Raw genomic sequence first — 23,293 nt, 5'->3', positions numbered from 1 at the left:
AGGACCTATAGTAAGACGCAGCGCGTGCGCGAGCCATCCAGCAGCTGTAAAAGAGAGGCCGGAATAACGACCTGCCTTGCGCTTTCCGGCTGTCGTAGGGGAGGCATCTGGGCTCGGACAGGGGCCGCCATGGGGAAGGTGAATGTGGCCAAGTTGCGTTACATGAGCCGAGATGACTTCAGGGTCTTGACCGCGGTAAGAAATCCGCCGTTCCTATTCTCCCTTGCCTCTTACCACTGTGTGACCTCTTCCTGTTCCTGCAAGTTTTCTGGGATCTGAGCAGGTACGCTCTGGGACCCAGGACGTGGCAGAAGCTGGGAATGGAGAAGAGAGCATCAGAGAGTTGGATTTTTTAAAAGGTTTTGTTTGGGACCTTACCTTCCCCCAGATAGGGCAAAGGTCCCGTCTTCTAATAATTTTCTTCTTTGCTGCTGCTATTCGCCTTGCGCGGAAAACAAACGCTCGCATCTCTGTGGCCTGGAAACTTCTCTGATCCTGAGCTTCCGACCAGCTGTGAAAGATTTAAGGCCCCTCCTAAGATTTGATAATATTGACTTCCCTACTAACAGACTCAGTCGCATAGCAGTCTTTCTGATTCATTCAGTCAACACATATTTGTCGGGTTTTTAGTAGCAACATTAGGAGGTTCACTTATTCAAACAGACAAGTGGAGACAGACAGATCATCAAGTAAACGAATAAGTAGGATAATGGATAAATGCTATGAAAATGATAAAGGATAATGGCATAGAAAGTATATGTATCTGGTGGAGAGGAGGGGCACGTCCTTGGTAGACAATGAATAAATATTCGCTAAATGAATGAATGAATGGGGGAATAGTAGGAGCTGTGTGAGAAGGAGACAGCCCAGTGAAGTCCTTGGAAAGAGTTGGAGGCAGAGGAAACAGAAGTAATAAGTGCAAAGGCCTTGAGGCAGAAAAGTCTTTGAAGAGAGGAAAGGCCAGTGTGGCTGGAGCAAAGTGAGACAGACACTAATGGTTGGAGATGTAGCTGGAAAAGGTGAGAGATTACGTACTACAGAGCCTTGGAGGCTTGGTAAAGAGTGTGGGGGTAACCACTGAATGTTTTTGATCAGGGGAGTAACAAAATCTGATTTTATGGCCTTAGTCGTATGGCACAGAAATTAATACATAGATCGAGACATTTGTACAGTGAAGCAGTACATTTATTTAGGAGCCGTTATCTTTTGGTAAAAAGTGAACCCCATGATAAGAACTACCTATATTGTGTAATTACGTTACAGGATATGCGATGTGAGTCACACCAGTTCTGGTATTATGTTAAGGCTTCAAGTGTTGGATTTTTAAAATTAATCTTAAATAGCACTTAAGGATTAAACTATCAAATGCAAAATCAGTGTGAAATTTGGAAGACAATATTTACTTTGTCTCTCATGTAGATTCTTCTAATCAGCTGGACTTTCTCTATGAAAACCTATCAGTTCTGAAAGATACCTTCCTTTCCTGCTTCCTCAGCACACTCATTCCTTAATGCCTCTGACAGAAGTAGGGGTCAAAAGTAAGAGTGTTAGAGGATGGGGGAGGCAGAGACAAAGCATGGAAAATAAGTTAAATTTAAAAGTTAAGGTTTTGGTGAGACATCAAAATGATGCCAGATTTATCTTCCAAAACATTGGCGCTGCAATATTTAAATTATTTGTAAAGCTCACTAAGAAATGACTTAGTCATTAAATATGACATTCTAGTCTCAGTTGAATCTTACCAGTGTTGGTACCCTTTCTTGGGCCTCTCTTCTCTTTTACTTCTTTGACTCCTCCTATATCAATAATCATTGTTTGACTAGCGGCCCTTAGCTTTCAATATGAACTTGCCCCACAATTCTGCTCCCAAATATTCCTTTTCTTCCATTATCTCTTGCTCAGTGATTGCATCCACTTCATATCTTCAACTCTCACTTCTATAAAATAATTGACAATTTTTCTTTCTAATTATAACTTCATTCCTAAATATAGGCCCCTTTCCAATTTTCTTTCTTTTTTTCTTTCTTTCCCTCTTTCCCTTCCTCCTTTCCTTCCTTCCTCCCTCCCTCCCTTCCTCCCTTCCTTCCTTCCTTTTCTTTCTTAGATGGAGTCTCACTCTGTCACCAGGTTGGAGTGCAGTGGCGCCATCTCAGCTCACTGCAACCTTCACCTTCCAGATGCAAGCAATTCTCCTGCCTCAGCCTCCCGAGTAGCTGGGACTACAGGCGCACACCACCACGCCCAGCTAATTTTTGTATTTTTAGTAGAGATGGGGTTTCACCGTGTTGGCCAGGATGGTCTCGATCTCTTGACCTCATGATCTGCCCACCTTGACCTCCCAAAGTGCTGGGATTACAGGCATGAGCCACTGCACCTGGCCGCCAATTTTCCTTTAAACATTTTTATTTGACTCTTAGTGCTCAGACCAAATTCAATTTTTTTCTACCCCCTTTCTCTTTTCCCAAGCTCTATAAAAAAATATATATATATATAATCTTAAAACTTGCTTTTCCTCTTCACTTGCAGTTGTGGCTTTCCATTCCCTTTACCCTTCCACATTTAATTGCCAAGCTCTCCCATAATACTTTCTGAAGATCTTTAATTCCTTCCTTCCAGTACCACTACCACTTACCCTGTTCTGGGTGCTCTTTCCTCTGAGCTGGACTTCTGTCTTAGTTCTCCAGAGTACCCCCTCAGATTTTGCCGTCTGTAAGCCAATTTGCATATTCCTGGTAGATTAATGTCCTTAAAATAACCTTGTTCATGTGTCTCCCATGCCTAAACATCTTCAAGAGTTTCCTGCTTTCGTCAGGATAGAATATAAAAATCTTTGGTCTACATTTTAATGCCTTCTCTATCCTAGAAGTATCTTCCAGCCGTGTTTGCATGAACTCTATATGCTATTCCATCTGAGCTGCGATTGTACTCAGCTATTCTCTGTGGTCAGTACTTTCTTGCATATGTGCCATTTTCAAATCTTTTTCTTTCACTAATATCCCCTTGTCTGTTTTCTCTGTATGCCCACATCTTTTAAAAGTCAGTCTCTAGTTTTGTATCTTCCTTGGAACTGATCCCTCAGCTAGAAGTATTATTCTGCCCTGAGCTACCTTTTTAAGCACTTATCACTTCTTACCTTCTAATAAACTTAGATGTGTACCATTTTTAAAAATCTTCATCATGAGATAAAAATTCCTCAGAGATAAAAAGCACATATATATATAAAATACTTTAAGTTCTGGGGTAAATGTGCAGAACGTGCCGGTTTGTTACACAGGTATACATGTGCCATAGTGGTTTGCTGCACCCATCAACCCATCATCTACATTAGGTATTTCTTCTAATGCCATCCTTCCCCTAGTCCCCAACCCCCTGACAGGCCCCAGTGTGTGATGTTCCCCGTCCTGTTACCATATGTTCTTCTTACTGTTCAGCTCCTACTTATGAGTGAGAACATGCGGTGTTTGGTTTTCTGTTCTTGTGTTAGTTTGCTGAGAATGATGGTTTCCGGCTTCATGTCCCTGCAAAGGACATGAACTCATCCTTTTTTATGGCTGCATAGCATTCCATGGTGTATATGTGCCACATTTTCTTTATCCAGTCTATCATTCATATATATATATCTATATCTATATTCTCTACAATGCCTACATTTAGTACTTTCTCATTAAATACCTGCTTAATAAATATCTGGCACATCTGTAGTTTTTAAAGACAAATGTTTAAGTGTCATCAAGTATTTTAGCATTTACCAAATGTCATCAGTATGTCTAGCATTCACAGTTCCTACTCTTGAAATGGAAAGACTATATATATATATCAGTGATTAGATTTCAAATTGCAGTTTAAAAGTGTTTTCAGAGACAGAAGTGATTATGTCTCAGAATTAGTTGGAGAACTGCATAGTCAGGAAAATTTCAAGGAGAAGTTAATTTCTTCACAGGGTTTTGATAGACAAGGCTTTGTGTTGATTATGATTATGTAATGATTCCTTTAATTTCAGGTTGAAATGGGCATGAAGAACCATGAAATTGTTCCCAGCAGTTTGATTGCTTCTATAGCCAGCCTTAAACATGGTGGCTGTAATAAAATTTTAAGAGAATTAGTGAAACATAAACTCATAGCTTGGGAGCGTACCAAAAGTAAGTATTTTGAGGCACCGTTTGTGATTTTTCAGGTAATCGGTTTCCACCAGAGCAAGTGTTCCAAAAGTCAAGAAGTAGAGAAGTTGCCAGACCAATAAAGCATTAAACAAAGAACTGACAAAACATACTTTGGCCATATCCTATTAGTCAAAACAATCACAGGGCACACCCAGATCAAAGGAGGTGGAGAAAGAGTAGTAGTAAGAACATGTAGGATACTGCAGAAGAGCACATAGGTGCTACAGAAGAGCATGTAGAGTACTGCAGAAAAGCATGTAGGTGCTGCAGAAGAGCATGTAGAGTACTGAAGAAGAGCATGTAGAGCACTGCAGAAGAGCTTGTAAGTACTGCAGAAGAGCACGTAGGTGCTGTGGAAGAGCATGTAGAGTACTGCAGAAAAACATGTAGAGTACTGCAGAAGAGCACGTAGGTACTGCAGAAGAGCAGGTAGATACTGCAGAGGGGTGTATAGACTACTGCAGAAGAGCATATAAAATACTGCAGTAGAGCATGTAGGTACTACAGAAAAGCATGTAGAATACTGCAGAAGAGCATGTAGGTACTGCAGAAGAGCATGTAGGTACTGCAGAAGAGCATGTAGGATAGAGATATTGTGGCTACCATCTTTGGAAAATACAATCAGCAGTCATACCCTGGATCATTACTTCTGAAACCATCTGTGGTGAGGGATTAGTCTATCACATATCCTTCCTTTTATAAATTACAAAAGAAAAATTACTAGAAAAATGAAATGGATAATGGATATACAAAAACAGACATAAATTCTAGATCAAATTGATAAAAAGAATTTGAACTTAAATTCCTCCTTTTATCTCGTCACAAATACTTATAGACCTATCTTTAGGTCACATTTTGATTATCAGTACATTGGAGAAGAAATGCAAATTATAGGAAGAAATTGGAAACTTGTGAGCCTGGGTAGTTTATCTTTTTCCAACGAAGACTTTCCATTGTTAAATATTTCTTATGACTTGAACTTATGTGACTTAGTTGTACAGTGTAACTGAAATATGGTCTTTCTCCTTTGATTTTGTCTAGCTGTCCAGGGCTATCGGTTGACAAATGCAGGATATGATTACCTAGCTTTGAAAACACTTTCTTCTAGGCAAGTAGTTGAGTCTGTTGGAAACCAGATGGGTGTTGGCAAAGAATCAGGTAAGTGATAATAGTACTGTGCAAAGTATTTTCTTTGCTTTAGTTTATGTTTTCCCTTCAGAAAGGATTCCTCTTTTAATTTTCCCTTTTCTCTAACTAAACAGTAAATCGGAAAGTTGATTGGAAGCAATACAAATCAGAAAGTGCCCTTAATTAGTAGGTTACTATTTTCTCTCTGAAAGTCTATCATTGAAAGTTCATTTATACCAGGAATTAATTTTATTCTAATAACTCCCAAGGTATCTCATTATTTATGTGCAAATATACCAAAATCCAAAATTCAAAACACTTCTGGTCTGAAGGTTTTGGATAAGGAGGGATACTCAACCTTTATTAGGAAAAATGACATTTTTGAAACAAAATCAGAGAAAGTTAGAATTGTTTTAACTGATTGGAATACACTTGTAATAATGGTTGTTTTTGAAATTTTGCCTCTAGATATTTACATTGTTGCAAATGAGGAAGGACAACAATTTGCATTAAAGCTTCACAGACTAGGAAGAACCTCGTTTCGAAATTTGAAAAACAAACGTGATTATCATAAACATAGGCATAATGTGTCTTGGCTTTATTTATCGCGTCTCTCTGCCATGAAGGAATTTGCCTATATGAAGGTATTTATTTTATAGTCATGCATTTTTTAGCCAAATAATACATGTGTCTCAAAGGCCTTAATGACAAGTGTGATTCTGTTGTCCCCACATCTGTCTAACCTTAGACTCAATTCCTACAGGCAGACTCAGTCCTAAATAACTGTTGATTATTCGGGCTCTTTTCCCTTCTATGTTAAGGTATTTTAAATAGTTACGAATGCATAAGGGCAACACATTCTATAATGCTGACAAGATGGAAGAGCCAAAAATAATTAATGATGCTGTTACCTCACAAATATGTATGTGTGGATGTATATATGTCTATTCAATGTATATAGCTATACATATGTCTGTTTCTAATTGAAAACACCAGGCAATTATCATCTGTAGAAACCTCAGTGTCTCAGATAAGTTGGCTAGTTTTTTGTTTCACATAAAGGAACAAATATCATTTATAGATTTATATGTATATTAAAAATTGTAAAAATTGGCTGGGCGCAGTGGTTCATGCCTATAATACCAGCATTTTGGGAAGCCGAGGTGGGCGGATTACTTGAGGTAAGGAGCCCAGCCTGGCCAACAAGGTGAAACCCCATCCCTACTAAAAATACAAAAATTAGCCAGGCATGGTGTTGGGCACCTGTAATCCCAGCTACTTGGGAGACTGAGGCAGGAAAATCACTTGAACCCAGGAGGCAGAGGTTGCAGTGAGTGAAGATCGTGCCACTGCACTCAAGCCTGGCTGACAGAGCAAGACTCTGTCTCAAAAAACAAAAAAGGTAAAAATCTTTCGTTTTTAAGAGGTAAGGATGAAGAGAAGTGAGTTAGAGTACAAACATACAATTAGAAGGAATACATTCAATGTTTGATAGCAGAGTAGGGTGACCATAGTAAACAAAATGTATTGTACTCAGGAGATGAACACACTAAATACCCTGACTTGATCACTACTCATATATACTTAACAAAATGTTGTATGTACCTCATACATTTATCCAAATAGAAAAAAAATACTTAACCTGGCAGATGAAATGCCAAACTCTCAAAGATGGTTTTCTCAGGGTTAGGCCTATTCATTGCACTTCAGGTATGCTGATCCCTGCAGTTACCCCAAATATTGGAACTTGACTGCATATTTTGGGGTACTGGCGGACTACATTTGTACTCTCCCCTGACATATTTAAAAAAAAAAAAAAAACCTTTATTTTTAACTTTTTGCCTTCAAAATTAAGTTCAGCATATGTTTGTTAAATATAATAATATCCAAATTAAATATATTCAACAATAACTAAGTTAAACAAAAGGCAATATTGTGTTTTTATTATTCTGCCAGTATGATTTGTCATAGTTTATCTTCATTTTTCAAAAAAATTTGAAGATTGCTACAGTGTGTGAACACACTGTTCCTTGAGGATTCAGCTTGTTCTTTGAGTGGGTTGTATACTTACATTTTCACTAATCATGGGAGATTTCTTAAGGCAGTATAAATTAGTATTACTGATACCATACATGTTAATGTATTTCTTGTTTTATACTAATAGTTTGTATCTTGTAATATTCAGTCAGTAAATGAGCAGCTTGGTAGGGATCATTTACACATTTTGCCAAAACTGTAGTAGGTGTTTTTCAGGATATTTAGATTGAAGGTATAGGAATGGAATCTGGTTGCACATAAATGTACATCTTAAATATGTTGATTTTTCATAAGAGAGGAACAATAAGATAAAGATTGGGCTATAGCATGAGTTCTAGGCGATAGCACAAGTTCTAGACAAATATTCACAATCTTTGAGTTTATCACATGCTGTTGATCTGCCAGGGTATGCTCAAAATGGTCTACATTGAAAAAAAGTACGTAAAAACAAAGCAAAGAAAAATATCTGGGAAGTGGAAAGTTGTTTGGTTCTTGTTCACAGAAGGTAAGTGATAGGCAACCTTTTGAAATTAATTGCTGGGGTTTAGTGTGGGGTGAAGGAGTGGATGCCAAAGAAATAACCAGTACAATCTGTGTCTTAAAGTTGAGAAGATAACACAAACACATATGAAATAGAACCTTTTATTTATCTATTTATTTTTGAGACAAGGTCTCACTCTGTCTCCCAGGCTAGAGTGCAGTGGCACGATCACAGCTCACTGCAGCCCTGACCTCCTGGGCTCAAGCTGTCCTCCCACCTCAGCCCCCCAAGTATCTGGGACCACAGGCATGTGCTACCATGCCTGCTTTTATAGACAGGATCTTGCTGTGTTGCCCGGGCTGCTCTCAAACTCCTGGCCTCAAGAGATCCACCCACCTCAGCCTCCCAAAGTACTGGGGTTATAAGCGTGAGCCACCACTGCAAGCCTAAGAACAATTTTTTTTTTAATTACATACTGAGTTTAGAGAAACTTCAGTAAGTGATAGAATAGTTGATGGAGGAGGTTTCAGGTAGTGAGTGGAGCTGAGTGGAGCCATGAAGCTTGGGTATTATTTGACCCTAAAACAGTGCATTTTGGCAGAGAAGTGGTATGGACAATGACATGAATGTGTGTGAGCCCTATGTGTTTAGGTGACACTGAGGTGACTGTCCTGACTGCATTTCTTTGTGTGTACTGGAGAGAATATTGGGAGAACTAGGACTGTACAGGTGGATTAAAGAGTTTTGAAAACCAGGAAAAGTTGTTCAAACTGAAAAGAATATTTACAGACAATGTAAAATTTTTTGTTGTTGTTGTTGAGACGGAGTCTTGCTCTGTCGCCCAGACTGGAGTGCAGTGGCATGATCTCAACTCACTGCAACCTCCACCTCCCGGGTTCAAGTGATTCTCCTGCCTTAGCCTCCCAGGTAGCTGGGACTACAGGCATGTGCCACCATGCCTGGCTAATTTTTTTGTGTATTTTCAGTAGAGATGGGTTTCACCATGCTGGCAGGCTGGTGTCGAACTCCTGACCTCAACTGATCCACCTGCCTCGGCCTCCCAAAGTGCTGGGATTATAGACGTTGAGACACTGTGCCCGGTCCAATGTATATATTTTTAAATGGAGTATTAACATCAGCAGGTTAGTCTGGTATTGGTACATAGAATAGGTTAGGTATGATGGCAAAAGCTAGAACACCTATGGAGTAATGAGGTATAAATAACAAATGCCTCCTTACAAGTATATGTTGGTGCAAAAGTAATTGCAGTTTTTGCCATTCCTAATACTAGCATTCTAAATGTCAAAGGGCATAAATCTGAGATATTTTAAAGAAAGTAATAGCAGGGCTTTGTAAACAATAAGATTGAAGACAATAAGCACAGGGGAAAAGCTGTATGGAGAGTCTTAACATTGGAATCAGACAACAACAGTGTATATGTTTTTCACATAATAGGTTTATATTGCATATTGTGGCCTGGAGAAAAAGATTGGTGCCCTATAAACCAAAATGGCTGATCTCTTAGAATGCCTCATTTCCCAATATGTCAGAAGATGAGTATCTCCTAAATTACAATTTGTTTCCAATTTGAATATTTTGAGCACATTTCAACAAATGTCAGAGACTTACAAAATAGGAAAGGATATACCCCAAGAGACTGTAAGCTTCTTGGGGACTTTTTAACACTAATTTTAGATTGTTTAGAAACTTTTTAACACTCATTTTTGTAACCCCAGCACAGTGCATAACATTTTGTAAATGTTCATTTTTGGCAGAAAAGTGAATTCAAACTTTTGTTTAAAATTTGCTTTTTATGTATGGTTTATTCTGTGCAGTGAATAAATAAGCTATGCATAAATAACCATGTGTTAAGTATAATTTTATAAAGGATTGTGTGTTTTTCTGTGGAAAGGTATATATTTAATTGTTCTTTAAAGAGTAATGACCTGTTCATTAGCTTACACCTGTTTTGCAATGTTTTAGGCATTGTATGAGAGGAAATTTCCAGTTCCAAAGCCAATTGATTACAATCGTCATGCAGTTGTCATGGAACTCATAAATGGTTATCCACTGTAAGTATTCATTATTCTTAAAGCCATGAATGCTGATAAATGAATTTAGGTTTCAGGGTTTTTAATAAAATTTTTTTTAGTTAATGAAATACTGCCTCTGGGAGGTTAAAAATTGATTTAAAGGAATAGACTCAAAGACAAATTAAAAACCCAGTTTCATTCTGACAATATGAGCTTTGTAATCTCTGTGATTCATTCATTCATTCCATATTAAGAGACTGTTAGGTGCCAGGGCCTTTTAGTCTCAATAGTGAACAAAACAAAATCCCTGCCCTCATGGAATTTACATTCTGATGGAAGGAGATGTGCAATAAATAACTAAAGGAAATGTCTGTCAATTGTTAGTAAGTACCATGGATAAAAAAAAAAAGCAGAGTTTAAGAGAGAGAGGAAGTACTAACGGGACAAGAGACTACTGTTTTATGTAAGGTGGTCGAGAAAAGTCTCACTAATAAGGTGAAACCTTACCAAATTTTGATTCAGATTAGCAGCTATTGGAGTGGGAGTATTTTGAGCAGAGAAGAGATGTGATCTCATCAATCAGTGATCTCAGTGTTTTCAGAGGGTCACTCTGCCTGCTGAATTAATAGACTCTGGGGAGACAAAGATATAATTTGAAGACAAGTTAGGAGGCCATTACAATAATCTAGGCAAGAAATGGTTGTAATTCTGATTACAGTGATAGTTGTGAAGGTGATGAAAAGCAGTCAGAATCTGAATGTGTTCTGCAGGTTGAACCAACATGATTTGGGATTGGATATGGATGTGAAGGAAGGAATGAGACAATGGTGACACCAAAGTTTTTGACCTGAGTAGCAAATTAACTGGAGGGAGAAAGCTACCTTGTACAGAAACAGGAAAGCTACAGGAAGAGCATTTTGGAGTTGGAGGATGGGACAGAATCAGAGATTCCATTTTGGACATGTTAAGTTTGAGATGCCTGGGAGTTAGAGAAGTCTACGTTAAAATCAGTGTATATGTGGTATTTAAACCATTAATCTGGATGCGATCACCAAGAGTGAGTCTAAATAAGAGAAAATAAAAGGTCATAGGATTGACCTTTGAGGAACTCCAGAATTTAGAGGTCAAGGAAAAAGATGAAGTACAAATAGAAAAGACTAAGAAGGTATGATCTATGAGGAAGGAAGAAAACCTGGAGAGAATGGAACTAATTGTCAGACTTGTAAATCAGATACACCATGTTGAAGATCCTGCATCAGTATATGATGAAGCTATGGAACTAATGGTCAAACTTGCAAATCATGGGCTGATTCATGGAGATTTTAATGAATTTAATCTCATTTTGGATGAAAATGAGCATATCATCACGATCGATTTTCCACAGATGGTGTCAACTTCTCATCCCAATGTTAAGCGTTAAAAGTTAAGTGAAGAAATATTCAAAGAGGTCAACTGACAGACCACATATGATGAGGACTAAGAATTGACCTTTGGCTTTAGCAACATTGAAGTCATTGGTAGTCTCAACAAGGGCTATTGAAATAAGGTAGATGAAAGCCTGTTTGAAATGGTGTTAGAGAGTAGGAGGAAACAAATTGGAAAAGTTTGGTTGTAAAGATCAAAGAAAGGTAGTAGTAGAAAAGAGATACAGAATTGAAGCAGAGTGTGGCTATTTTTTTTAATAGATGGGGGATATTATATCTGTGTGCCGATGGGAATGAGAAGAAAACTGCTGGGGAGCCAGGGCATGGAAATAATATTTATGTTCACATGCATACATACTTTCATTAAAATCATAAATGAATACAAATAACCTATATTCATGCTTAAAATACTTTCAGATGTCAGATACACCATGTTGAAGATCCTGCATCAGTATATGATGAAGCTATGGAACTAATTGTCAAACTTGCAAATCATGGGCTGATTCATGGAGATTTTAATGAATTTAATCTCATTTTGGATGAAAAGGACCATATCACCATGATTGATTTTCCACAGATGGTTTCAACTTCTCATCCCAATGCTGAGTGGTATGTCCATGCTATTTTTTTATTTTTATTATTATTATTTTTTTCTGGAGACGGAGTTTTGCTCTTGTTGCCCAAGCTGGAGTACAATGGCACGATCTTGGCTCACTGCAACTTCTGCCTCCTGGGTTCAAGCGATTCTCCTGCCTCAGCCTCCTGAGGAGCTGGGATTACAGATAGGCGCCACCACACCTGTCTAATTTTTTGGTTTTTTTTTTTTTTTAGTAGAGACAGGCTTTCTCCACGTTGGTCAGGCTGGTCTCTTAACTCCCGACCTCAGGTGATCTGCTTGCCTTGGCCTCCCAAAGTGCTGGGATTACAGGCGTGAGTCACCGCGCCCAGCCTGTACGCGCTCTTATTAATTCTGGATGTGGATGTGTTTGTTTAGAATAGAATCATTTTTTCATAATTTTTCAATTTTGTGATACTATTAGGTATCACAATAAATAGTATTGTGATACTATTTAGGTCAGTCACTGGTTTGAAGTGGCTAGTGTTAACGTATAACCACTAGAGTTTTCCCCATAAGAATTTGAATTTCTTTGTTGTAAATTGACAGACTTCGAAAGTCAAATTTTCTTAGATATGGAACCCTTTGTTCAAACAGACTTTTAGATGGAATCCCAATTGTTAAAACAGGTAAAAGTTGGGACTGAAGTGGGGAACCCTAGAACCACTTTTGCCTTTTTCTTTTTCTTGCTCTTCCATGATTGCTTCCAAGAGCATAACTCAGCAAGCTCGATGATCTGAATAAAAGTTGTGGTTTTTGACTGGACTCAGTTGTCAAACCAGTGATAATTATCTCTTGTGACTTTTAGCTTTTATTATTAGAAAAAAAATTCACATAAAACTTTATCTCTGACACAGAGCAGAATCACTATATACTACAATAATCATATTCTTCCCATTCCTTATTTAAACCAAACCAAGTCCTGAAATAGGACCTTATCTTTTATTTGCTTGTGGTTCATGAATCAATTGAGTGTAACAGGATTTTTTTTTCTTTCTGTTCCAAGCTTTATGAGAAACTTTTTTCCTAAACTAACAACTAGTATCACTTATATAATAGCGTATATTAGTTCTTGCAGAGATTGAGCTTAAAGTAGTTTTGTTAAGTGAAGCTTGTCTTCATCCTGGTTTCCAGTAGAAAATGTCTGTACTTATGCTACAGAAAGAAATGTCATTTGAAAACAAATTTTTAAAATGTTTTCAACAAAATAATACTAAAAGATTAATGCCTGGCACTTGGGTGATCAGTACTCTTTGGATGATGACTAATCACCATTTTTATTAATAAGGAGTAACATAGTCACACAGTAAAGGAACATTTAGGAGCCCCCAGAGTGTGACAGATGATGACATTCTAGGTTTAGGCTGCATCGTTCTATGGGGAGATGTTGTGATTTAATTTCAATTTTTATGAACCAGTACTGAGGCCAAGGAGCTGTGCTAATTGCTAGAGACTGAGATATAAATAAGCCCTATATATGTTTTAGAAGATGTTACTGTCTTGTAGGGAAATGTAAACGTATATAAAATAGTCTTTTTAAAATATATTAATATTTTTCCCAGAGTGCCCTGTGAGCAAAGAGGAGAGGCATTATCTTCCTGTTTCCAAACTCATCTTTCTCAAAGAGATAGTCAGTTCCATGTTATCCTGTCCTTAATTCTCCCTTGTCTGGAAATCTTCTAGAAAATTGAATCTCTTTGTGGTGATTAATCTGCTTTATGGTGGCCCATAAGGCAGCCTGATACTCAGAAATTATTCTACTTTTGGTCTAGATTAACATGTCGTCAGATTATTTTTATAAGCTGTAGCATTATTTATCCCTTTGAGTATTATTGCAAATCGGCCAATGGATAACAAAGAGCCGTAAACATAACTCAGTAGTCTCCAAACTTAACTATTTAATATTAATATCTTTTTATCTTCAGATCTTTCAGTTGGCTAGAGGTTCTAGTGAGTGTTGCTGATGGGAAGCATAGCCAGACTCAGGACGAGGAGAATAAGTGGAAACCTATCCCTAAACCATAGGCCCGTAATCTTATTTCCTGGGGTTCACACTCATCTTTCCCTAGTGTCTCTAACTATATACCAGTAACTATGAGAAAACCTTGACTTTCCTAACCGTAGGAACTGCATGGCATTGACAGCTTATATCCTTGACATTTTCTTGGATTTTAGTTTTTCAAACACACTGGTAACTCATTTGTATCTTCTTTTCCTTTGTGTAACATCTTTTATCTCCTTTTGTAAGGAGCAGCAGTACCATTAACCAATAAGGATATTGTCATTGGCTAATAAGGAAAAAGGAGCATTAAAGGCTACATCATAAATGATTCTTGCTTTTGCAGGTATTTTGACAGAGATGTTAAATGCATTAGAGATTTCTTCATGAAACGTTTCAGCTACGAAAGTGAGCTTTTTCCAACCTTTAGGGATATCAGGTTTGTACTCCCCATTGCTTTACATAATAGTTTAAATATCTGGACTGTGTATTTCTGAAAATTAACATTTTCATCTAAAAAACTTTTCAAATTTTGACATATAGTCACTGTTAGATGTCATTGCTCTGTAGTACATAACTGAAACTTAAAAACTTGAAAATACCTGCATTTGGTCCATTAAGGCACTGCTATTGAATTTTAGAAAGGGAACATATCTAGTTTCTTGTAAACTCAATAACTTTTATTCTATTTTGGATGCTATGAGAGTAACTCATTCATAAGGAATCACACCAAACGTTCATTGAAATTTATGTTTTTTCCTTTATCGGGACCAGGAGGTATCTTTTTTTTTTTTTTTTGAGAGGGAGTCTCACTCTGTCGCCCAGGCTGGAGTGCAGTGGCCGGATCTCGGCTCACTGCAAGCTCCGCCTCCCGGGTTTATGTCATTTTCCTGCCTCAGCTTCCCGAGTAGCTGGGACTACAGGCGCCCGCCACCTCGCCCGGCTAGTTTTTTTTTGTATTTTTTAGTAGAGACGGGGTTTCACCATGTTAGCCAGGATGGCGTCGATCTCATGACCTCGTGATCCTCCCGTCTCGGCCTCCCAAAGTGCTGGGATTGCAGGCTGGAGCCACCGCGCCCGGCCCCAGGAGGTATCTTTAATTGATTCTCAAGACATAACTATTATGTGCATTCTCAAAACTCAGTTTTCTCATATTTATTTGATACACTGAAGATATTTTCTGATCTGGGATGAGTCACATAATCTGAAGGAAATCGTTAGCCCCCTTTGAAAGTTAATTTACAAAGCTAATAAACATAAGCTGAGGTTTTTATAACCTTTTTATTTATATTGTTGTTTTTCAGTTACTTTATTCTTAAAATTATAGCCAGCATATACCTTTCATATTTGTATACCTGTGTCATTTAAATACATTTTAGGAAAGGAAAAAATTATTTTTAACATATAAGCTATTGAACTCACTTGAATCATAATTTATCAGAGTAGTAGATATTTACTCCTCTTAGATAAACATTTTTTCTCTCTTTCAATGCTTGACAACTTTTTTTTTCTAGGAGGGAAGACACTCTTGATGTGGAGGTTTCTGCCAGTGGCTACACGAAGGAAATGCAGGCAGATGATGAACTGCTTCATCCATTAGGTCCAGATGATAAAAATATTGAAACAGAAGAGAGATCTGAATTCTCATTTTCAGATGGAGAAGTGGCAGAAAAAGCAGAGGTTTATAGGTCAGAAAATGAAAGTGAACAGAACTCTCTAGAAGAATCAGAGGGCTGCTATTGCAGATCATCTGGAGACCCTGAACAAATAAAGGAAGACAGTTTATCAAAAGAGAGTGCTGATGCACGGTGTTTTGAAATGACTGAATTCAATCAAGCTTTAGAAGAAATAAAAGGGCAGGTTGTTGAAAACAACTCTGTAACTGAATTTTCTGAGGAGAAAAACAGAACTGAAAATTACAACGGGCAAGATGGTCAGAGAGTTCAAGGAGGAGTCCCTGCTGGCTCTGAGGAGTATGAAGATGAATGCCCTCATCTAATTGCCTTGTCATCATTAAATAGAGAATTCAGGCCTTTCAGGTATAGACTTCTGTCAATTGCTTTTTAACTTTAGTCTTGAGACCGATACTTTCTTAGATTCTAGTAAATGAGCGTTTTTTCCAAATGATGTGGCAGAATTGTATTCTGCCGCCTTTATATATAAAATGAAAGCCAAATAATTTTTTGTTGTTAAAAATTCAAAATAGCTTCCTTTTCAGTTGACCTGATTCTAGGCAGCCTATTGACTAAATTTCAAGTAATTCTTCCTTAAAATACAAACTGATGGCTGGGCACAGTGGCTCATGCCTGTAATGTCAGCACTTTGGGAGGCCAAGGCAGGCACATCACCTCAGGTCAGGAGTTTGAGACCAGCCTAGACAACATGGCAAAACCCTGTCTCTACTAAAAATACAAAAATTAGCCGGGCATGGTAGCCTGTGCCTGTAATCCCAGCTACTTGGGAGACTGAGGTAGGTGAATCACTTGAACCCGGGAGGCGGAGGTTGCAGTAAGCCGAAGATTGCGCCACTGCACTCCATCCTGGGTGACAAGAGCGAAAAACTCTGTCTCAAAAAAAAAAAATACAAACTGATGACTTTCAAATTATTATAGGTCTCTGGATACATTGATCAGGTTTTAGATGGATGAGTTATTCCTCACATACTTTCCTAATTACACATCTGATGTGTGTTTGAGTTATGTAAAGGCATGTAAATATTAAAACATGCAATAAATGTACTTTCTATATGAAACATCTGCAATGAATTTTCTCTAGTACCTTGAGCCTTCTGTCCTTTGTTCATGTGTAGTTAAAATTATGTAATGATACTATGTTTTCTTTTAAGAATTTTTTTTTTTGTAAATATTAATCAGGCTCAGCTTAGTTTAGGAAAAGTTCTAAAACTTAATTTTTGGATTTGGGATAGCTTATTCAGAATCAAACTGTAGTTTAATGAACTACTGGTTTTATTTATTTCAATATGGTAATATGACAATTAAAATTACTTCAGCAATGCATTTATTAAACATTTTTCAGTACATATTTGGGCTTATATCTTAAGCCTACCTTTATCTTTACAGTTTTATTCATGAAGCAAAACATAAGAATTTTGTTTCTTTTTCATATAGCTGTGTATCTGTGTCACAGGGCTACTGCCATTTAAATAATAAACTTAGAAAAATCAGAAGCTTAAAAGGAAAAGAATCAGGGGTGACAGAGGCTCAGAATTTTGAGTGATTGTATTAGACTGGATTCTTCAGAGAACAGAAATGGAGATTTATTATAAGGAATTAGCCCATGGGGTTATGGAGGCTGAGAAGTCCCAGGATTTGTAGTCAACAAGCTGTAGACGCAGGAGAGCCCATCGTACAGTTCCAGTCCAAATCCAAAGGGCTGAGAGCCAGAAGAGCCAGTAGCGTAAGTTCCAGTCCACATCCAAAGAAAAGAGAGGATCTATGTCCCAGTTCAAAGACAGTTCTCTCTTACTCTGCCTTTTTGTTCTGATCAGGCCTTCAATGGATTGGATAAGGTCCACTCACACTGGGGAGGGCAATCTGCTATACTCAGTTTATGGATTCAGAAACACCCTCAAAGATACACCCAAGTTAATGTTTAACCAAATATCTGGCACCCTGAGGCCCAGTCAAGTTAACATGTAAAATTAACCATCACAGTGATAGAAGAAAACCTACATAGGATTAAATGGTCTTTTAAACTCAGAGTGGGAACAATAATTTTGTTCTCACTCTCTGGATACATGCTGGGCAAAACTTTCATTCAGAGTAAAAGCAAAACAGCAGATGTTGCTGAAAAATATTAACTGTTAGGAGTTATGAATTTTTATACATTCCATGTATTGAAACTTTGAGCCATGTGAAAACATTCGTCTCTAGGTTGCAGATTTTCCTGCCCTAGCGGAGCTGACTATCATGAGTACTGTCTGTTTCCATTATATCTTCTGTTGTTTGTGAAGGTGGAAAGAGTCTCAAAAATTTAGATAGGGAGAAACAGATTTATATAGTTCAGTGAAAGAAGAGGAGAGGATTATTAGAAAAGGGAAGATGAATTGTGGGGAGGTGATAAATTTCAATGGCTAAAGCATTCTACTGTTTTAAAATTTTGATAGTGACTAACAAAATGCTGGAAAATGAAAATTGTTTATATAGAACTTAACAGTAGGTAGTTTTATCTTCACAGAAATTTTAAGATATAATCTTTCTGAAGTATTTTATGTCTTCAATTTTGCTGCATGCAAAAAATAATATAATCAAATGGGATTCATTACATTATACAAATTAACTAGATACATTGCGGGTTTTTTAATTTTAGAGATGAAGAAAATATGGGAGCTATGAATCAGTATAGAACAAGAACTCTGAGTATCACTTCTTCAGGCAGTGTTGTAAGCTGTTCAACAATTCCTCCGGTAAGTAGTCATTCAACATGTACTGAATGTTTATTACATCACTACTGTGATCTGATTGCCTTGTCTCATTAAACAAATAATGTATGCTTTTCAGGTCCAGATTTCTGTTGATTGCTTTTTGAATTAAGTCTTGAAACCAGTACTTTCTTTGATTTTAATAAATGAATGTTTCTCAAAGGATGTGGCAGAGTTGTATCCTGCCACCGTCATGTGTAAAATGAAGGCCAAATGACTTTTTGTTGGTAAAACTCAAAATACTTCCTTTTTCAGTTGTCCTTCAGATTTTAGGCAGCCTGTTGATTACATTTCAAGTAATTTTTTCTTAGAATACAAGCCGATGACTTTCAAAAAATTAACGTAGGTCACTTGATAAATTGATCAGGTTTGAGATGAATGAATCATTCTTCATATGAGCTGAAGATTAATGAGCTTGGTCACTGTGAGGATTACAAGGTGTATAAGACAGCCTCAGACACTTGGACTTATATGTTAATGGTATAACATTTTTTGTTGTTGTTTGTTTTTTGTTTTTGTTTTTGTTTTTTTTGAGATGGAGTTTCGCTCTTGTCATCCAGGCTAGAATGCAGTGGCGTGATCTCAGCCCACTGCAACCTCTGCCTCCCGGGTTCAAGCAATTCTCCTGCCTCAGCCTCCTAAGTAGCTAGGATTACCGGTGCCTACCACCATGCCTGTCTAATTTTTGTATTTTTAGTAGAGACAGCGTTTCACCATGTTGGCCAGGCTGGTGTCAACCTCCTGACCTCAGGTGATCCGCCCACCTTGGCCTCCCAAAGTGCTGGGATTTCAGGCGTGAGCCACCATGCCAAGCCAATGGTATAAAATTATAAGTACAGATTTGATCGGGCACCGTGGCTCAGACCTGTGATCCCAGCACTTTGGGAGGCCGAGGTGGGAGGATTGCTTGAGCCCCCAAGGGTTTCAGGCCAACCTGGGCAACATAGCAAGACTCCATCTACAAAAAATTTAAAAATGAGCCAGGTGTAGTGGTGTACACCTGTGTTCCCAGCCACTCAGGAGGCCAAGGCAGAAAGATCACTTGAGCCCAGGAGGTTGCAGCCACCATGAACTGTGTTCCTGCCACTGCACTCCAACCTGGGCAACACAGCAAGACCCTGTCTCAAAAAAAAAAAGACCCTTGTTCCCAGCTTTGCAGCGTTTTGCAGCTATCTTCTTTTTTAGGAGACAAGTTGGATGATACAAGGTTATATACAGTTATTAAATGGCAGACTATAGTGTTTCAGAGAAAGAAAAGGTCATTGTGAACCCTATTTCACATTTCTTATTCATTTTGTAAGTCATATGCCATGCATGGTATATCTTAACTAATAAGTAATTTTAATTTATGATCAAAAGAGATATGAAGACTTTTCCTTGGGTGATTGCTACCATCAGGTCATTGCTACAGCTGAAACTGTGAAGGCATTCTTGGATATATTGAGCAATACTGAATGCTTTCAAAAATAATTTTCTATTACAAAACCTACTCTGAGAGCCTTTTAACCTAAAAAGCAGAGGAACAAGCAGTTTTCATCTTGTTTTTCCCATCAGTTTTCATGACGGACCACTAGGTGGCACTATGGTAATTTTTTAAAAATTCTGCCTATACACTGTATTTTTTCTATGTAATCTGTATTTCTGTTTGGAATTTAATTTTTCCTATATAACAGTTTCTATATAGTGCTTTTGGAAAGTACCATATAGTGTTTGGAATCTTAAAAATTCATGCTCTCAGTATATAAATAGAAAAGGTATTAGCAGTGTACTATTTGAAATGGTTCATTATTAGTAATGCTAATTTACGAAATCTTTCCAGGAACTGGTGAAACAGAAGGTGAAACGTCAGTTGACAAAACAGCAAAAATCAGCTGTCAGACGTCGATTGCAGAAAGGAGAAGCAAATATATTTACCAAGCAACGTAGGGAAAACATGCAAAATATCAAATCAAGTATGGAAGCAGCTAGCTTTTGGGGAGAATAATATATTTAGGATCTTGGATATGTTTAATATATTTTTAAAGTTACTGTAATTCCTTTTTGAGCCCTCATTTGTCTTTTTTGAGCCAAGGTTATCATATATTAATAAATAAATAAACTCTCTTTCATCTATAAATTTGGGTCATTCAGTATGTGTCTTGCAAAGAATAATTATCTGCCAAAGCAGTCCATGTTTTCAAAGTAATTTGGGTAACTAAAATAAATAACTTTATTAGAGATATTTGCATATTTTTAAAAATCTAAACATTTTTGTTGTTTTCTGTGTGTTGAGGATTATATGATACAATGCACATAAAGCAATTAGAACAATGTTTAGCACATTATAAGCATTCAATAAAACATGGCTGTTAGAATCATTATAATGATTCAGAAATTCTGCCGACTACTTGGTTGCATTTTATTTGGCAACTGGAGGAATTCACTGCCTTATTTTTCTTTAGAAGTAAAGATAAGCCTTTGGAAGTAAAGATAAACCAGTAATGTATAATTTGCTTAATTAATTGATTAATTAATAATCTGTTTTGTGCCACTTACATTGGTAATGTGGTCATTAGAATGGAAACTTACTTGAGATAGTCCACCACAATTTTTCCAGTTGGCAGCTTGTAAGCAGGCCTGAGTATCAGAAGAGTTAGGGGTGGGGGAAGGTGGAGTAGAATGAAGAATGAAATGTTCTTTCTCATATGCTTATGTAAGTGGGTCTGGAACATGTTCTCACCTCGATGTTAACAAATACCTAATTCAGGAAAGAAAGTACATAGCCATGGTCCCTTCCTCAAGGACTTTATAATTCAGTGAGATGTAAAGATGAGTGCTTAAGTGTATGCACCTGATTATTGTCTCTTCATTGCCACATAAGCGGGAAAAGGGGGTCACTTGCAGCGAAAAATGGCCATTAGATGGCAATATCACCCTACCGTCACCAAACAGGATTACTTGAATCCCTAATTATGTTCTACCAGAGGGAATATAGGACAGACTTTTCCAAGATTGATCAAGACAGCAGATTCCCTTTCACCTTTGCCAGATTAACTCTACTAGCTATTTGCAAGACCTGTCATTATCTAATAAATTGGTTTAAATATATAGAAGCTAGAAAATGCCAATTCCTGTTCCCTCGAAAATTAGACATTGAAATATTTAAATACCCCTGCTTTGCATTTTAGATATATCTTTGAATTCAGGTATTCATTTTGTATATATAATCTCTCGACTTTTAAGCATTTTTATAATGTAAAGTTGAAAACAGCTTAATAGAACCACAGGATGTTTATTTTGGAATCATTTTCTTATATTCAGAGTGATGAAAGCAAATTGGGAATAAAGCCTTATCCTGCTCAGCTTTACCTAATTGACTCAGTTGATTTTTGAGTATCTACTACATAAAAAGCCCATTGCTATTAAGAAACTCAAGACAAACATGATTTTTACCTCTAATAGCCTAACATTTCATGTGGGCCGAAGAATAAATTGTTCCAGTCAAAAATGGAGGCCTTACCTCATTTGGGCAAAGATTGTTGCTAGCTATTGAAGATTTACTAATAAATGATCTGTTAAGGAATTTAGTTTTTTCTGAATATGTTGTTTTGGTTGTTGAAACCTAAGGTATAATAGTTATTTTTTGAAGATATGTTTGGCTAGCCGTCAATTAGAAGTTAGAGTTTGTCCTAACAGATAAGCTATAACCCTCACATTTTAAAACATACATAGTGAACAATGAACAAAAACAAATTTTAAATTTTACTAATGTGGCAAAGCTGTATATTGTGATTGTTAAAACACTGTTTTTGCCTAGGAGTTCCAGATTTAAATCCTGGTTCTACACTTCCCAAACCTCAGGTACCTTCTGTAGCCTCTCTAACCTCAATTTTTTTGTTTGTAACATAGGGACATTTAATAGTACCTACCTCAGAGTTGTGAAGACTAAATGAAGTACCACTTGTAAAGAGTTTATTACAGTGCCTGACATATACTGTATGGTTAGTACTGCTAAAATGACTTCTTCAGGTTACCAAAAGGAAAATTCCAGAAACTGACCACCTTTCCTATTGTGAAGGTCACTGGTATTTCAACTATGATCCCTTGTTGTGTATTTATCCAGACTGAAAGATGTTTTTCTAGTAACCATCTTGCATAGTCTTAGTGTCCCCATTAAATAAACCTTTCCTACAAACTATGCGGTTTATATTTGTGCTAACCTTGTGGTATTGGTAGCCATTGGTCTGTTCTTTGGCACATAGCTGGCTATCTTTGAGCCTTTTCCAAAACCATAGATGTTTAATAGATACTAATCAGAGTTAGTGCAGCTCAGATAATCGTTTTTTTAGCCAACTGCTTAGTAAATTTTCTGACAAAATACATAGCTGCCTAATTAAAAAACTCTGCCTGGTGCTGCCTCCCAGGTTGCTGCTTACAAAGGATAGAGGGATGAGTTATGTTAGGTTCTCAGAGCACTTTCTGAAGTGTAGGTTTATTTCACTGTCACAGATTCAGCACTCTTGGTGGGCTACAGTTCGTCATGCCCAGTCTTCTTTATCCCTCCTTAGAACATCTCCCTAGAAAGCATCAGGCCATATCTTAATTTGCCCTTGGTCTAGTTTATGAAGTACTGGAGCCATCTTATGCAACTGTGTAAGGAGGCTGGAGATTAAAGTTCAGAATAGCCATTACACAGTTGTGTAATAACCAGGAGTATGGATATAACTCCAAAGCTACAATACTTTTATAGAAAACTTTGTCATTCACAAAAACTATGTTGTTACATTTTAAAGACTGTAAGTTTTCTTTTACCTTAATATTGTAAATAATGACATTAAAAATATTAACATTTTGCAGTAGAGGCCGAACAAGATGACCAAATAGAAACCTCCACCAATCATCCTTCCCACAGGAACACCAAATTATTGAATAACAATCTATATAAAAAAACACTTTCATAAAAACCAAAAATCAGATGAGAGATCGCAGTACCTA

General features: G+C 37.3%; 1 protein-coding gene and 1 non-coding gene across 2 annotated transcripts; both read left to right on the top strand.

Moving 5' to 3' along the window:
• The first annotated feature begins 28 nt into the window (after positions 1–28).
• Positions 29–22,496, top strand: RIOK2 (RIO kinase 2). The gene is made up of 10 exons (XM_025389199.1): positions 29–195; positions 4,001–4,139; positions 5,202–5,318; positions 5,757–5,932; positions 9,790–9,878; positions 11,681–11,872; positions 14,225–14,317; positions 15,393–15,917; positions 18,208–18,304; positions 20,139–22,496. Exons 1-10 carry the CDS (start codon positions 130–132, stop codon positions 20,301–20,303), a joined length of 1,659 nt encoding a protein of 552 aa, XP_025244984.1. The 5' UTR covers positions 29–129; the 3' UTR covers positions 20,304–22,496.
• LOC112627310 lies at positions 6,922–7,083 on the top strand. The gene has a single exon (XR_003120147.1). It is a non-coding gene; the product is annotated as a U1 spliceosomal RNA (small nuclear RNA).
• Positions 22,497–23,293: the final 797 nt, after the last annotated feature.

This window comes from Theropithecus gelada, chromosome 6 (assembly GCF_003255815.1).
Source record: "Theropithecus gelada isolate Dixy chromosome 6, Tgel_1.0, whole genome shotgun sequence".
Classification (NCBI taxonomy): Eukaryota; Metazoa; Chordata; class Mammalia; order Primates; family Cercopithecidae; genus Theropithecus; species Theropithecus gelada.
The sequence above is the reverse complement of the archived record's forward strand: the minus strand, read 5'-3'. Positions and strand labels throughout refer to the sequence as shown.

Bases quoted from the DNA above. Each gene is read 5' to 3' on its own strand.
- RIOK2 (XM_025389199.1), top strand. From the start codon at position 130: ATGGGGAAGGTGAATGTGGCCAAGTTGCGTTACATGAGCCGAGATGAC. The intron at 4,140-5,201 runs GTAAGTATTTTG...GATTTTGTCTAG, and splicing joins AGCTTGGGAGCGTACCAAAA to CTGTCCAGGGCTATCGGTTG. The intron at 9,879-11,680 runs GTAAGTATTCAT...AAATACTTTCAG, and splicing joins CTCATAAATGGTTATCCACT to ATGTCAGATACACCATGTTG.